General features: G+C 44.8%; 1 protein-coding gene across 4 annotated transcripts in view; it reads left to right on the plus strand.

Moving 5' to 3' along the window:
* The window catches only part of DOCK10 (dedicator of cytokinesis 10), a 266,202-nt gene that overhangs the window by 50,684 nt on the left and 197,639 nt on the right, over positions 1-17,879 (plus strand). For 2 of the 4 annotated variants that reach the window (XM_053904300.1, XM_053904301.1), the window contains exon 1: positions 7,534-8,047. The exons of 1 other annotated variant lie outside the window; for it this stretch is intronic. In XM_053904300.1, coding sequence (XP_053760275.1) covers positions 7,886-8,047 — 162 coding nt within the window. In that variant the 5' untranslated portion in view covers positions 7,534-7,885. Of the gene's footprint in view, positions 1-7,533; positions 8,048-17,879 lie in introns of those variants that run through there. One more of the 4 variants, XM_019445767.2, reaches the window with a different exon arrangement.

Raw genomic sequence — 17,879 nt, forward strand, 5'->3', positions numbered from 1 at the left:
CAGCAGGTGGGAAGGATGCCTATAAAGAGGAGGCCAGTATAACTAAGTGGAAATGAAGAGACAGACGCTGAAAGAAGAGAACCCTGCAAATCACGGATGTGGGAAAAACAGGTCATGAGTTACCACTGAAATAGACTTGGGCCCCAAGCTCTTGAGTAGAAAGAAGGAGCACCAGGAGAGCAGAGGTACAAGCGGATAAAGGGCAGCCAGGCTCAGGGAGAATCACATCCTTGGCTTGTGTTTTCCACTTTTTAGCTAAGAAAGCACCGATTAACTCCCTACTGGCCATTTGAGTTCCTATATTTAATGGGACTTGCCCATCTGGAAATGATAGAAGTTAAGAGAGTCTCACTGACCCCTGCCCTGGAAAATGGTCAAATCCGTGACCTGGTTTTCCTCAGTCTGGGTGGGGTACATCTGTACTTTAGTCTGGGGGGGCGTGGGGAGGTCTCCTCCTTTGGGGTCATTTTCACTTGGGAACAATTGGTGAGCCTCTGGAAAATTTACAGAGAAGCCCAACAGGACTCGGACCTTGATGATGATGAGGAGGAGGAGGGGGGGGGGGAAGTGGGGGGAGTCGATTTTTATCACCTGTTGATTGATTCACTCCTTCCACGAGTCCCCGAGTTCCCATGTAAAGGGTGTGCTACAGCCTACGTAGCACATGGGGCTTTCTGTCCCCTGCCTTGGCCTCCGGGCTCTTTCCACGACTCTGCACAGATTACCCCTGGTGGTGGGGAAGGTGCAGCAGAGATGTGAAGCAGACGTACTCCCACCAGCTTGTCAGTCACCCCCAATTCTCACCGCTAGCCCAGAACTCCGGCTTCTTGGTGCCACCACAGTGACGCCTCCACCCGGTCGGCCTCCAACGGACTCGAGAATGAGCCGCCACCGCCTTCCTCTTTGACATGTTCTGGCACAAAGGATATGCTGGGGTGATGGCTTCACTCTTGTTGGACCTAAAGTAGCATTTTCTGGGGGGACATCGCGATGCTAACCAGTACCTTCTGTCGCGTAAGGGCAGATGTTGTACCAAGACATTACAAAGGGACCCAGTCATTTTTCTGTATCCCAGCAATAGGCTCCTACGGCCAATTCGGATAGATGAGTCATTTCTGCCAATGAACACTATACACAGTAAATACATTTTAAAATTTTTATCAAATTCATTACATATAAAATGTTTCTCCCCCTCCCTCTCTTTCTCTCTCTCTGTAAAAAAAAGGGAGGGGCGCCCGTGTGGCTCAGTAAGTTAAGCATCCCACTCTTGATTTGGGCTCAGGTCATGATCCCAAGATTGTGGGATCAAGCCCCGCATTGGGCTCTGCATTGAACATGGAGCCTGCTTGGGATTCTGTCTCTCTTCCTCTGTCCCTCTCCCCTGTTCAGCTCTCTCTCTCCTCTTAATCAAAAAAAAAAAAAAAAAAAAAAAAAAAAGTTTTAAATCCCCATCAAAATGCAATGCAAAGTATCACCCCAAAGCAATCTTTTAAAACTGCTAGCTACTTTCTAAAAGTGTCATCCAAAGAAGCATCACGCATTTTCCTGTGAAAGACATAACGGTTCTTGAAGCGGATTTTCCAGGGTTGCCTCACTATACCCTGCTGTGTGCTAAAGATTTTTCTGTTTTTGTCCACCTTTGGAAGACACAAGTGTTACTGGGGGCAGATGTGACATTTGGATTGGTTAAAAGTTCAGACTCTGGAGCCAGACTGGCTAACTTCAAATTCTAGTTCTGCCACTCACTAGCTGTGAGTCGATGAGCAAGTCACTGAACTTCTCTGTGCCCCAGTTTCCTCAGCCGTAACATGAGGATGATCAGAGCCCTGCCTTGTAGAGTGAGGGGTAAATGAAACAATACACCTAAATATTATTTAGAACCCTGCCTGGCCCATAATAAATGCTATGGAAGGGCTTGCTTTATGATTAGTATCATTAGCGACATGATTATTACTCACTTCATGGTAGGCACCGGGCATAGAGTGAACCACGTAATAAGCACAGTCCCGGTTCTTACGGACAGGGGAAGACGTCACATAAAAATTAAATCCGTCAGAATGTAAGCTCAGCTTGTGTGTTAGGAAAGCCTCCCCCGGGGTGCAGTGGTAAGGAGTGAGGTTCAGGGCTGTGAGGCAAGGCCGGCCCGGGGAGGCTTCTCCAAGGCAGTGGCACGTTTAAGCTGAGCCCGGAGGCCGAGAGGGAGAAGACCAAGCCTGTAATGCTCCAGTAAGTGGAAGTGTAAAGGATTATCTTCATTTCACAGTGGATACCTGTGGAGGCCCAGAGAGGTTAAGCAGCTTGCTCAAAAGCACACAGCTTATACGGGGCAGAGCCTGGATGGCAGCAGAAGCCTGACTCCAAAGCTCATCGCGGGCCTTCCCGCGGCGCTCCGTTGGCTGCCTCTCCGACCGAGCTGCCTCCAGGATGACGGTTAGACTGGAAGCATGTCACTCACTATGAACGCTGTCAGTTCTCTATAAATTAACCCAAATATGAAAAGAGATCGACTTCGGGGCGCCTGGGGGCTCAGTTGGTTCATCTCAGGTCACGATCTCACAGTTTGTGAGTCTGAGCCCCACGTCGGGCTCCCTGCTGTGAGTGCAGAGCCCGCTTCGGATCCTCTGTCATCCTCTCTCTCTGCCCCCATCTCCCCGACATGCGCACTCTCCCTCCCTCTCTCAAAAATGAATACATATTTTTTAAAAAGGGGGGGGGATCTGCTTCGTTTGGGTGGCCACAGTGCCCTACCTTCTGGCTCTGGGGGCAGGGGAGGAAGATCATTTAAGGTCCCCTGCTTCACTCCATCAGACAGACCACTGACGGATGAGCTTTTAGGTAACGGGGATACCAGTTGCATTCTTTATTTCAGGGTGTGTGGACCAGGCAGGCAGGCTGAAGGCAAGCCCACCTCCACCTGCCAAGGCCAATGTAATGAGGGTGTTTCTCAGAAGTGCTGACACCTATGCTGGGTGTTCTGGGAACATGTGCCTTCTTCAGAGGGCTGCGGTCCGGTGCTCCAGTGTTTTGTCTGGGCTGGGCATGGGCGGGACAGGGATTCAGTACTCCTCACTCACATCCGGTGCCTACTTTCCTCCAGCTCAGAGCCCCTCTTGGGTTTTGCCGAGAACATTAGCCTCTCTTCCCGTGGCCTCCTTCTGCTGTGTAAATTGTTGCTAATCCTTCATCTTTGATTATTGATCAATATGATCCCATTCACTTTGAATCTTTCAGAAATACTTCCAGAAAACTCTCCTCTACGGAAAGTGTCCCCCTGTCCCCTGCCTTTTTCTCACTCTTGTAATCAATATCCTCCCTCTCATACTGCTTCGTTGACATTTCACTTGGATTTGGGGAAGAAGGGAAGGACACAAGCATACTTCATCCACCACCTTGAATTTGAAGTCAGGCCATCCGGACTCGAAATATGGCGGAAACCATGTTCTGCTGGCCTGGGCCAGGCAAGTCCAGTGAGAAGCAGGTTCCCAAGTGGCTTCTGAACCTTTGTGTCTGGATGCAGGCATAAAGGTGGAGTTAATATAACTCCTCGGGCGAGGAGTTGAGAATCTTTCTCTGGGGAGATGATGATTCATTGGTGGAATATGGTCGTTCTAGACAAGGCCTTCTGTCAAAATCTCAACCATACATTTCTTTTCATAAGTGAGTTCTAGTCATGGCCCTGTTCGCCTCTTGAAATAGTGCCCAGCAAGTCGCAGCAGGTTAAACAGAAGGTGAGGTCGTGTCGGGGGCATCCAAGAAGCACGTAAGCATGTTCTTTGTTTCTCAATTAAAGCATTTTCATCTGAGCTTATGTTGGCTTTTATGAGATAACATGTCATGATCAGCAAGAGCTTTCAGTGAACTTGACACAGGAAGATGGCAGAAAACCTCACTCGTTCCAAGTAGATTTATCACTGAGCGTGAGGAGACTCAGAGGCCTGGGGGCACATGTACAGGTCTTATGGGTGGAAAAGAACATGCACTTCACCTCCATAGTGCCGAAGCACAGTCCAATCCAACCTGGTCTGCATCTCGAGATACGTTTAGACATCCAACTCTTGCGTAATTTAACCACGCTGGGAAAGTCCAGCACTTTCAATAAGCATCATTTAGTTAAGTTAAATATGGATTTTCCTTTCCCGTGGTAAAAAGATCCTTGGACGTTTTATTCCAATGTCAGAGACATCCACACCTAGAGTCAAATGATTCTTAGTCCAAAACATTTTAGAAAACAACACTAAAAATGAAATTCATTTGTCCGGACTTTTTAAAGAGATGCGAGCCTAGTGTTCAGGGATGTTTTGGAGATGTTTTTACTTCTGCGCCTTTGTTTTTTCTTCATTTTGTTTCTCTCTCTCTACACACACACACACACACACACACACTGTTCACTCTCCAAAACTCTTTACGTTTTCTTCCCACATTTGACTGTCAGGTATCCCTCACCTTTTCCATGATTGTGCCTTCCCTCTTCTTTCCACTTCCTGTCTACGCTAAGGCTACTTCTTATCTACACAACACGGCCATCCCTGCCTCGAAGCAAGAAGGTTTTTCACTATACCTGCATTTAAGATTTCATAAGTGCCGAGTGAATGAATACATACATAAAATAACGTTATAGGGGCACCTGGGTGGCTCAGTTGGCTAAGTGTCTGACTTCAGCTCAGGTCATGATCCCGCGGTTCGTGAGTTCGAGCCCTGCATCAGGCTCTGTGCTGACAGCTCAGAGCCTGGAGCCTGCTTCAAATTCTGTGTGTGTGTGTCTTTCTCTCTGCCCCTTCCCTAATCGCACTATGTCTCTCTCTCTCTCTCTCTCTCTCTCAACAATAAACATTAAAACTATTTATTAAAAAAATAACTCAGAATGAAACCTAGTTTCCAACACTTCTTTGGAAAATTTAGTCTTACAAACGTTAGTGACATTATTTCCTCATCTATGACAATAGGTGAAAAACCTTACTTTTATCATTTTACATTTAATAAACATCTTAGTGAGTCGTAAAGTAAAACCTAGCTAGGAGAAGAGGCAGACAAGACCAGAGAGAGTCTCCAAATGTCATTGAATAGTGAGGCCACGCACATTTGATGCTTGAAAGCCAAATTAATAATTTGTCTTATTAATACTTCAAATGAAAATAGCAGATACCTGGGAAGGGCTTTTACCTCATTTTTAAATATTTCCTTTCCTCTGTGTAACATAACATGTATGCTAACTACGAGGAGGGAAAGTGTCCAGTCTCTTCAGGTTGATTGTTATCTCTTCCCCACCCCTAACTTAACTTGCTATGTAAAACTTGGACCTCAGAATCCAACTCCTTTCTGGCAACTTTGCTACACATTTGACACTTTTTCAGAAGAAAACGCCGGGCTAAATGTCTAACCGTGATCCTTGGTTGTTGTCCTCATGGTCTCGTGTCCCCTGGGTAACTGTAGTATATATTGAATTCCCAAGAAACTAATTTTCGGAGATTGTCTTTCCTTGATGATGGAAGTTGAAAGAGAAATCAAGAGAGGGAAGATTGACAGCCCCACAGCAGCCCATCAATAATAGGGGTGAGTCCCTCAGAGGCAACAAAGGGGATCAATGAAGACAGGACTCTAATAGCTAGAAAGCATCTCATTTGTTTCCCCAAAGACTTTGACATCTGCCAAAACATCTGACTCCAAAAGCCACCCCAGAGGTGAGCCGGATTGAGAGAGAGGTGCCTAGATGGGAGTCTGGGATGGCGACGTCCTCTTCCCTGCCAAGCCCATGGGGTATGGTAAGGGGTCCCACTCCCATTGCCAGCCAGAGCTGGTGTTGTGATTAAGTGCCTCCAGCAAGAGCCTTGCTGTTCATTCATGAGCAGATAACCAGAACCTAAGGGAACAGCTGGAGAGCACCTTGTCATGCATGGGAGTGGGTGGGTGGGGTCCCCAAAGAGCCCCGGAGGAGCAATCATACTCGAAGTGACACCTTCACAATCATGGAAGCTCGAGCCATGCTTTGCCTCCCGTGGACACCATTTACATATACATTTTTTTCTTTTTCTTTTTTTTTTTAATTTGTTAATGTTTGTTTATTTTTGAGAGAGAGAGAGACAGAGAGACAGAGTGTGAGCAGGGGAGGGGCAGGGAGAGAGGGAGACACAGAATCCGAAGCAGGCTCCAGGCTCTGAGCTGTCAGCGTGGAGCCCGACGCGGGGCTCGAACTCATGGACCGCAAGATCATGACCTGAGCCGAAGCCGGACGCTCAACCGACTGAACCACCCAGGGGCCCCGATGTCAGTTTTTTTTCAATGCATACAAGCCAGATAGGTTAAACTGCAGCCTGTCTTCAGTAAATGCCCCAGTTGTTTGCAGTAAAAATGGTTTAGATTAGCACCCGGGCACTCTGACAAAGGTCTGGAGGGGTTAGGGCACTTGCCAGCACCATTAGCATTTTTTTCTTCTTTTTCCAGCAGCACTAAAATATGTTTGCTCAAAACAGAGGGAGATGAAAAACTACTGGCAGCCCGTACCTCTTAGAAGAAAAAAAAAAATGTTTTACTTCTCTGGCAAACGTACCAATTAAATAATGCTGTGTTGTGACAGATTACTGAGCAATTAATGCCTAATTGAGCCGCGTGCTAGACGCTCCTGGGAGAGCAACTTCCCCGGAGCTGGAGTGGCCACACCTCGGAGCAAAACCAGCCTGCCTTCACACTTCCTGCAGCACCCTGTGCACTCAGGAGCCCAGAAACCAAAGAAAACATTTTTCCTTTGAATCCCTGAGAGTTACACGGGAAGGATTAGCTTGACAGAAAAGATCCCGGCATTGCAAATCCTACTGGGGATTTCATACTCTCCTCGTTTGTAAGCAAAATCCATTTGCTGTGAGATATTTTTAGTGCAAGCATCCCTTGTTGTGCTATTCTCTTACAGTATACCATTAGATCTTGAAGCCATTCCAAGCAGGTCACGTGATTTCTAAGCATCTCTTCGGTCCCCTCCTAAGTGACTAGGCTCCCAGGAGCCAGGGAATACTAGACTCTTAACTACCGAAGACCTCAACGTCCTTCCTGAAGCCTTGAACGCTTATTGATAGGATGTGAAAATGCTTTACAGCTGCTTTTTCTGAGAGGTCACTTGGCAGAGCTCGCCGAGTGACCTCAGTAATAGAGATATTTTCAGCCCCACGAGCCGCCTATGTAAATATAAAAATGTATTAGGCTGCAGAACTGCGTGTGTGGGAACAGAACAGCCCTACCATTGAAAGGAAATCGCAGGGGGAACACTGGTGTCACTCATGTGGGTTTGGTTAAGGCGCGCATGCTTCTGATAAATCGTTCTGATTCAGCGGCTCCACGTTTCGGATGAGCCCATTTCATGTCTGGAACTTAAGGGCTATAAAAAGTAACACCCCAATCACTTAGTGAGGTGTCTAGCAAAATATCCTTCCCGAAGTGTTTACGCTGAAAAAGAGAGCAATCATTTTCACTCTTTATATGACACTCATTTGCCTTGGGAAAATGTCAGTGCGGAGTTAGATTTCCAGTCGTTTGGTTGAAAGAGAGTTATTTATTCGAGTGTCTGGGTGGAAGTGATGTGTTTATTCCGACCTCTGAAACTAGAATCGGAGAGAATCGTTGCAACGAGCAGGAAGCACGTTCTCGAGATGAATTGAGAAATAACTCTCCGGGCGAAACGCTCTAATATTCCTGAGTGCATTCAGTTTCAGTGGATCAAATCTTTCCCATCTCTGCATCCAAGCTATTTGGCGGTGATCAGATGATCAGAGCTCAAGAAAGCGATTGGAGAGTCAGCTGGCTGCAGCTGCAATGTAGGCTGCTTTCAGGGACAAGGAGCCACTGTTTTTCCAACATAGCATCAACATAGAAGTTACTTTGTAGGCTCCACGATGCAGCTATGGGCTGCACGGCCAGCATTGTTCTGCTTCAGGCTTTCCGCTCTGTGGTCCAGAGGAGCTGTCCACACATTTGTAGACGACGCCAAGAGGAACCATCCCACGAGATTGTGCCTCTGGAGAGCGAGGACGAGATGAGTAGACCCAGAACCCTCATTATCATGGTATGGTACTTGTGGCAAAGGAGCCGGAGTTGATTGAACTGTTATTACCGAAAGGAGGTTGCAATTTAGGGTTTGGGCTGTTCGGCTTTAGATAAAGGAGTGTGCGACCTAGGGTTTACTCCTGTGCTTTGCCATGTGGGGGGAAATCTTTCAAAGGATTTCTATCATTCAGAGCTGGTTTTCTTTCTCTTAGATCTGCCCCGAAATGCGCAGTGTATCGGTCTATTAGACATGCTCTCACATTGTGTATGATGTTACTCACATTGTGTATGATGTTACTCACTTTTGTGCAGAGAGAACGAGGAAACTTGCGGAGTCTGGTTTAATTCAGTGGATTTGATTTTGCAACTCTAGTTTGAAAGAAGAGCCCCAAACGCAGTTTTGGATCGCATGCCACCAATCAGGTTGTGTAGCTGTGGGGGGGGTTAGATGTCTGCCTTCGAGGTATTTAGACTTTTTGTTTCTGACTCTGCAACACAAAGGGCTTTAGAAAATGCTGAACTTAGGCGCAAAATCAGAGTGAAGTTTCTGAGGATTTGGTAGAATGCATGGCATTTTCATTGAAAAGCTGTTTCTGGCACACGTCTGTCTGTGCTTTAGTTACAATAGACAGTGTCACTCCCTTATTTGTACACCTGTTTTGTCAGGAAGAATAAAGTGGAGGGTGGCATCTTTCCTGACTTTGAGGTGCAGTGAGAGATCTGCTTAGTCACTGAAATCCCACGTTAGGATGGTGGTAGGCGTGCTAAAGTTTCAAAAATTGGGGAGGCATTGCGTACCTTCAGCACAATCGACTTTTTTCCTCTTAGATTTTAACGTTCAGATTTCAAGGATGTGGTAAATAATGAATGAAAACCACCTGTTACACTAAAAGTTTTGAGATGAAAGTCATTTGGTTTGGCCTGCGACTCTGAGGGACAGAGTACTGAGCTATACCGTTCTATGCCAACTTCTTCCACAAACTGATATTAGGTGTTTAAAAGGCAATGCTGGGGTGGGGGTGGGGGGGACCTGGGTGGCTCAGTCGGGGAGGTGTCTGCCTTCAGCTCAGGTCACGATCTCGCGGTCTTTGGGTTCAAGCCCCACATCAGGCTCTGTGCTTGACAACTCAGAGCTTGGAGCCTGCTTTGGATTCTGTGTCCAGATTCTGCTCTCTCTCTCTGCCTTTGCCCTGCTCGCTCATACCTTCTCTCTCTCTCTCTCTCTCTCTCTCTCAAAAATAAATACACACTTAAAAACATTTTTTTAAAAATAAAATAAAAAAGCAATACTGTTCTTGAACTGTTGTGCTATGGTTTTCTCTAGGAGGAAATGCTAGTTAGGAATAATTTCATACTTATTATTCCCGTAAGTTTTTCACAAATTAGGTTTTAAAGGGACTGAGACATGTCCCCCCCCCCAAGTTTAACTCTTGTTTATGATGTTAGCATTCTATAGTTATGTGTTCTGCTCATGCCGTCTCGATCATTTAACAGCCTCCCCACCCCCAATGTTACCACTTATACTATAAAATTTAGCAGGTGGAAATTTGCAAAAGAAAAATCAATAACAATGTCTTATTGTTTCAAGGTTTCTATTCCTTTATATGATATCATTATGGACATTAAATAGAGTGATGTTGAATTTACTGGTGAAGGAAACAGAGCTTCAGAACGGTTGCATATCTTGTTCATATCACACAGCTGCCACATTCCAGAGCCTGAAGTCACATTTAGATCAAGGATTACAAAAGCCAGTATAATTTCCACTCTGTTCGTAACCTCTAGAGGAGATAATGATAAAACTCAGTTTTATGAGAAGACTGATGGAAATCTTGGACCACTCCGGGTTAAATATGCACAGACAGAATCACTGTGCGTCCTGAGAGTTTCCTATGGGCCACTCCACATTCATGCATTCAACAGCTATTTATTGGTGGCCCACCATGGGCCAGCCGCTGTTCCAGGCATTTGGAATCCACCTATGAACAAACTCATCAAAGATCCCCGTCCTAAGTTGCCAAGTTTTACGTTGATAGTGTGTTTTCCAAGTCTTATTGTTATGGAAATGCCATATGAGCATTGTGATGTTTAGTGTACAAATTTAAGTCAATGAAACGATTCCGCATCTTTCAAGATAGTAGCTCAAAAGCTTTAATGTGTTTTAAAGTCACCTAGGAATTGTGTGTGAGTCAATCCTTGGGCGCCTGGACCCAAAGGCTCTATATAAGAAGGTGTGGGGTACAGCCTGGGCATCTGTATTTTTAGTCAACACCTCCAGGTGCTTCGGATGGAAGAGCCCCATGGATGGACACCCAGAAACACACAGCTCTGGAAACTGATCATCTACACCTCTGTACCTCACGTCCTTCTTTCTAATCATTTTCTCTAATCATTTTCTTTCTAATCATTTTCTCACTCTGGCTCTAAGCTTCTGAACAAACTGACTTTTTTTTTTCTCTCTCACTTTTCCATCACCTTTTAGTCACCAAATTTGTATATTGATACTGTGTGTGTGTGTGTGTGTGTGTGTGTGTGTGTGTGTGTGTGTGTGTTGAGAGAGGGGTGGGGAGAAGGGGGGGGGGGGGAGAGAAATCACAAACTCTGGTGCCAGAGCCCCTGGGTTGAAATCTTGATTTATCACTTATCAGCCATGTGACCTTCCCCGCACTGTTTAACATTTCGATGCCTCTTTTTCTCACCTGTAAGATGAGGATAATAGTGTCATCAATGCAGAGCTGTTGTGAGGGTTTGATAAAGTAAAACGGATGTTAAGTGCTTAGAATCGTGTCTAGATATATTAGAAAGATGTTCAATAAGGGGCATGTTCAGTACCGGAAAAAAGTGACATTTGGGGAAAGACCCAGAGGAGGTGAGGGAATGAATCATGCCACTTCTCTGTGGGGAAGTGTCTCAGGTGGAAGAACCAGCCGGGGTGAAAGTCTGTAATACGGGGAAAGGCCAAGGGCATTTGAGAAAGAGTGAGGAGGCCATTGTGGCCAAGCAAGTCAAAGAGAAAGGAGTAGCAGGTGAGGTCACGGAGGTGATGGGGGACAGATCACAAAGGCCATCATGAAGACGGAGAGAAAGCTTTTCCCAAGAGTAAGGAAGGCATTGGAGGGAGCAGGCACAGAAAGTCAAGAGCCTGAGCTGTGGAGCCAAAATGTCAGGGTCTGAGTCCTGTCTCTGTGACTTACCAGCTGTATGACCATGACAAATGACTTGTCCTCCCGGTGCCTTCATTTTTTCACTAGTAAAACACAGACAGTAATGGCACCTACCATGTAAAGTTATTGTGAGAATTCAGTAATACTTGCAAAGAGCTTAGATCAGTGCCTGGGGGACAGAAAGTGCTCTTTTAACGATAAGCCCACTAACCCGGAGGCCCTGGCGCAGGTGAGTAGCAGGATCCACGGCTGCAGTGGGGCCAGAGCGGAAGCAGGGACACCACTAATCGTCAAGCTTTGCAGCGGTCCCAGCAACAGAGCTGAATGGTAGTTGTCGAGGTTGTGAGAAGTGGATGGATTCTTAGGATTTCAAAGTAGGGCCAATAGGGCTTGCTTTCAAGTTCAGCCTGAAGTGTGAGAGAAGGAGAGGACTCAGGGATGAGTGTGAATGTGCGGTCATTTGGTTTCGGTCCTGGTTTGTTTGTTTCGTTTAGCCTTAACAGCCAGAAGACGGAGTTGTCATTCAGGTGGGGAAGACTATAGGAGAAGATCTGGCATGACAATCGAAGTTCACCGTAAGACATGTTAAGTTTGAAATGTCTGTTAGGTCTATCTATACATGGAGATTTCAAACTGGAAATGGGATATACAAGTCTGAGTTCTGAGGAACCGTCTACAGAGTAGATAATAATGCCAGACACAGTGTGGATACCAATGAAATGGTTGACAACGGAATAAGTGATCTCTTTTTCTTGTTTTCTGTATTGAACTCGTACTTACTTACTTTCATATATTTTTCTTATCTCACTGGCAGATGGGGGAACCCCATATAGATAGGAACCTCTTCATGCCCCAGGGGTGCCCAGCTCAATTCCGTTCATAAAAGCCTAAACACTGAACATAAGTATTGTTGACCCTTTGAAGTTTTTACGTAATTGGCTGATATGAAAAGCCCCATTGATAAAGTTGCCTACTTTTCATTGAAATGGTGTAAGTTAAGGATGGAGAAAGCTACTACGATAAATACAAGGTGGTGAACATTGATATTCTTCAGGAGGCTTTGGCCCTCAAGACTTCATTATACCAAAGAATCTTATTCCTGACGTCCGGGCTCTGAATTCATGCCTGGATAAGCTTTGGGCTGGCATCGACTGTAGTTTGGCTGTGTAGTCCACAGTGGAAAGCCCTGGTAAACATCAAAATAAACCATTGTGGGTCCTTGGCATTTACAACTGTTTAATAGACAACAGTCTACTAAAATGCAGGCAAGCTGGGGCGCCAGGGTGGCTCAGTCGGTTAGGCATCCGACTTCAGCTCAGGTCATGATCTCACAGTTTGTGAGTTCAAGCCCCGTGTCGGGCTCTGTGCCGACAGCTCAGAGCCTGGAGCCTGCGTGGGATTCGGTGTTTCCCTCTCTCTCTGCCCCTCCCCCGCTCTCATTCTGTGTCTCTCTCTCTCTCTCTCTCTCTCTCTCTCTCTCTCTCAAAAATAAGTACATGTTAAAAAAAATAAAATGCAATCAAGTTTAATGGGGGGGGGTGGAATGAAATTCTTTCAGAGTTTTAATTTCTCTCACTAAAGTTTTTGTTCTGATGGGAGAATTAACAGAAATCTTTTTGTCAATTATTATTTTCAACTTCCTTTATAACATATTTCATTAAAAGGTCTCAGATACTGCCTAATTTAATTTATGTCTATCTGCTGCTTTCTGGGGAATGTTTATAATTTCTTATGTTATTTAGAAGTGGGCCTCCATTTTAAGGCCTGTGCCCTCTCCACCCCCACTCCCCTCCTCCCCTCCCTGCCCCCACCCCCCCGGGCCGAAGAGTAACTATCCCTTCATATATATAGGAGGGTAGAGATGACCCAAGAGGAAGTCAAGAAGCAAGTGCCAGGCAGGCTGCTGGCCTCTCTCTCCGGCTGTATAACAGGAGAAAATGACAATAGCCTAAACTTGTGGTAAGTTAGGGAGGTGAAATCTCTTCTGTGAGTCAAGGACATATGCTTGTAGGTGAACATTTGAGAGCCAGGGTACGTAAGTTACTTCCAGGAGGCCTGTATTACCAGTCCCACTTTGGCACTCTAGAAACTCTAGCACACCAGGTCCGGTGCTAGGGTGCACGGGTCAGATCCTGCCCTTGGTCTGTTTTTGTACGGCCTGTGAACTAAGAATGCTTTTCACAATTTTAAAATTTTATAAAACAAAACATAAAAGAGAGAAGACTGTGTAATGGAGACCATCAATGGGCCACAGAGCCTGAAGTATTTACAGTCTTGGCCCTCTACCGGACCAGTACGCTCTGGTGAATGATGTGGGCTCAACCCAAAGGGAAACTCTGCTGGTTTGTACCTTTGACCTCTGCTTTGTATTTGCGCTTCTGCCTAACACATACAAAGGAACTAGGGTTTTTCCTGGGTGCTTTTTGTTCACCTGAATGCCTGAAAACTGCTGAGAACTGGTGGTGAATTTGAGATTTGGAGTCAGAAGCCCTGTGTCGGCCTCAAGCCTGTCACGTGAGCATCGGTGGGGGCACCTGGGTGGCTCAGTGGGTTAAGCGTCCGACTTCAGCTGAGGTCATGATCTCATGGCCCATGGGTTCGAACCCCGCATCGGGGTCTCCGCTGTCAGCACAGAATCTGCTTCAGATCCTCTGTCCCCCCCTCTCTCTGTGCCCTCTCCCACTCATGCTCTCTCTCAAAAATAAAATAAACCTTGAAAAAAAGAAGCCCATGTGACCTGGACGTGCTGATCCATTGAGCTAGGTTTGTTAAATGGGGAACACTATCCTGTCTGGTGGAGGCACCAGAATATTTATTTTTATGGAATCGTTTTGTAAACTAGTGAGTGTTGTATAAGGATGGAGTCCTGTAGGTTAGTTGGCTAACTTATAGCCCCAAAGATCCACTGTCGGTCACCATGCCCATGAGAGTTCATTATCCTCTGGGTGACTCACTTAGCGATGAAGCCATTTACATCAAGGTTTTACTGGGGCTCCTGGGTGGCTCAGTCGGTTAAGCGTCCGGCTTCGGCTCAGGTCATGAACTCACCATTCGCGAGTTCGAGCCCACGGGGGCTCCTGTGTGGCTCAGTCGGTTAAGCGTCCGACTTCGGCTCAGGTCATGATCTCACCATTCGCGAGTTCGAGCCCGGCATAGGACTCTGTGCTGACAGCTTGGAGCCTGGAGCTTGCTTCGGATTCTGTGTCTCCTCTCTCTGTCCCTCCCCCCCTTGTGCTCTGTCTCTCTCTGTCTCTCAAAAATAAATAAGTGTAAAAAAAAAATTTTTTTTTTAAATCAGGGTTTTACTGTATGTGTTCCATATCTTCCCCAAAAGAGTGGTACAGTGGCCAGGAGAGAGTGGGTGGGTGTGGCCAGAAGAGAGACCTCAACGAGGGTCCTACGATTAAAATCGGGAACAGAGAGGGATATACTATGGGAATTAGTTCCAAGGAAATAAAATGATCTGTCTTCTTATTCTATAATAAATATTCTAGTTTAATAAAACTTTATTACCAAAGGGATTTTAACATGATTTTCCAGTTTCATCTTTTTGAATGGATACAGGAGGAAGAAACAACTTCTAGACATCCTAAATCCTGAATTAATGTTCTTATTTCATTTGAGTGAGGTTGAATCTTGAATATACTAATGTAAGATTTCCCGGGGAAAGGAAGCTTCTGTAATGGAGTGTGATTTTAAATGGTCTGCCTCGGATGATGTAAGCACAGAGGATCTTCAACAGTTATTTTTCCTAGTGAGCTGGTTTTGAGCTGAATTTCAAAGGCGTAGAAGATGAACAAATGAGTTGAATGGCTTCTCCATGGGTATAAGAATTAATTGAATGTGATCAGAGACTTAGTAATTAGCAACAAGAATCTTGAAGGCAAAGGCTTACTAAATTCAGATTACATCTGTTACCAGCTTGTCCAAATGATCGTGCATCTTTCTAGTTCTCCAAATGATAAAGGTTTAGAAATAATAAAGAACAAAGAAAAAATGGACGGAATCTAAAAAGTAATGTTTAAAGTGTAAAGCCACCAGCAATGATAAAGAAAAGCCAAAAATCAGGTGTGGTGGGGTATGCAGAAACTTTTCTCCAACACCAATTAGCAAATTCAACTTTATAGAGATATAGATAGATATAAATATACATCAGAATATAGAGAACTTCATACTTTTAGTAGATGTGAGTGTTTTGGGAGAGGCCATAGTTTGAAGATGAAAAGATTAGACTACCAAGGAAGAAAACGTCGTTATATGACTAGAAAAAGCACAGACTCAACAAATCAGTAGCAATAAAAAGCCCCTTAACTTTTAAAGATAATCAAATATTAAAAAAAGCCTGGTTATACTTGTTTTTGTTTTTGTTTGTTTCTTTGCTTTCCAGAAGAGTGTATTTAAAGCTTATCCCCAAGTACCAGGCTTCAATATAATGAAATCTTGTGAAAACTGAGTAATCGAGTTGAGGACAAAATGCATCTTTTGGCACACTGAACAGGAATACGATTTTTTCCCATCCTTCAACAAATTTCTTCTGGATTGTTGTTTCGTTCCCTCAGATTTCATTTCCACGGAGCTGATTTGCTTAAGGGGCTAAAGTGTAGGATTTTGAAATTCATTTCCCCTAATCTACTTTATCCCACTGGAATGTAGTTCATTGCTTAAAACCTACACATTCCATATGCTTATGTAAACCTGTCATCGTTACATGGCCTACACATCAGAAATTCAGTAGACAACTGAGGGCCAACTGTCCCCTGCATCTAATAGTCAGAAACAGCAGCATACGGTTTCTGGCTCCTGCACTCTGGAGCTTCAAGTTTGCTGGTGGAGACAGAAAGGACTGGAAAAATGTAAAGTTGTAATCATAAGAAGTGCTTCAAGCAAAGAGTTCCCTTCTACCTTATAACTGTATCCTTTGAGCATCCAGCCTCCACAAGCCAGTTGGGGAGGGCTTCCCATAAGGAGGTAGCAATGGATTGGGGACCTGGAGAGCACAGAGATGCTAAGAAGAGAGAGAGGATGCCATGTGCAGTCCTGACTTTTACTGTGTTGCCAGGGGTTGAGAGCCAGAGTGCATTTGCTTGCTGTGTGATCTCTGGATCAATTATGTAAATTCTCTATGCCTTGGCTTTTCATAGAACGGGAATAAAGAGGGTACCTCTCTCTGTCAGTTTCCTACGCTTGCTGAAACAGGTGACGGCACACTTAGTAGCTCAAAACAACATACGTTCGTTATCTTACAGTTCTGGAAGTCAGAAATCCAAAATGGGTCTCATAGGGCTAAAACTGGCAGGGCTGCGTGCCTTTCTAAAAGAGCCTCTAGAGGAAGATCTGTTGGGGTTTTTGGTTTATTTTTTGTTTTATTTTGTTTTGCTTTTTGCCTTTTGTATGTGTGTGTATGTTTTGTTTTGTTTTGTTTTGTTGGCCCTCTTCCATCTTCAAAGCCAACAGCAGTACGCTGTCTTCAGACATCTCTCTGATTCCCACCCTGGACTCTCCTACCTCCCTCTTTCACTTCCAAAGGATCCTACCTGGACAATCCAGGATCCTCTCTTGATCTCAAGGTCAGCAGATCAGCAACCTTAATTCGGTCCACAGCCTTACTTCCCTCTTGCCGTGTAAATAACACACTCGTAGGTTCCCAGACTTTGCACATGGACAACCTTGGGGGGCTATTACTCTGTGTATCCTAGTATCTCATAGGACTCTTCTTAAAATAAAGGTATTCTTAAACTAGGGGACCCATGATACTTCTAAGAACCTGGTAAGAACTAAGTTCTAGCTATTATGATTTCTTTTATTGTCTTGAAACAAAGAAAAGTTCACAAATTTAATAAACTTGTAAGGAGTTATTTTAGGAAAAAGAAATTAAACTAGCAGAAGGAAACTTAATTTGTGCTTCATAGAATGTGGCAAAATGGAAATTCAAGGTGTGTTTATTTCCTGGAGTGCTGCAATACTTACTGAATAGACTATTCACATAAATAGATGGTTCAAAGAACATTTGTGTGCATTGGATACTCTTTTCTGTGTTATCCACCAGTTGTGACTCTTCTGAAATTTAACTTTTGGTTTTTTCTTGTTTCTTCATTTATAAAGGAATATTGCATCTTTCCAATTCTCCAAATTATGCCACATTTCAAAATGATAAGGGACAGGGAGCCTGGGTGGCTCAGTCGGTTAAGTGTCTGACTCTTGGTTTCGGCTGAGGTCATAATCTCACTCTTCATGGGATCGAGCCCCCTGTCGGGCTCCACGCTGACAGCACAGAGCCTGCTTGGGATTCTCTCTCTCCCTTTCTCTTTGTCCCTTTCCCACTCGCACTGTGTCTCTCTCTCTCAAAATAAATAAATAAGCTTTAGGGGCACCTGGGTGACTCAGTCGGTTGAGCATCTGACTTCGGCTCAGGTCATGATCTCACGATTTTTGGGTTCAAGCCCCACGTTGGGCTCTGTGCTGACAGCTCAGAGCCCAGAGCCTGCTTCAGATTCTCTCTCTCTCTCTCTCTCTCTCTCTCTCTCTCTCTCTGCCTCCCCTGCTTGCACTCTTGAATCTCTCTCAAAAATAAACTTTAAAAAATAAATAAATACATAAATACATAAACAAGTAAGCTTTAAAAAATGATAAGGAACAAAGAAAAATATGCAGGATCTTAAAATAAATGATTAGAATTTAAGACCACTA

The sequence above is a fragment of the Panthera pardus genome, unplaced genomic scaffold (genome assembly GCF_024362965.1).
Source record: "Panthera pardus isolate Hobbes unplaced genomic scaffold, ASM2436296v1 HiC_scaffold_10, whole genome shotgun sequence".
Classification (NCBI taxonomy): Eukaryota; Metazoa; Chordata; class Mammalia; order Carnivora; family Felidae; genus Panthera; species Panthera pardus.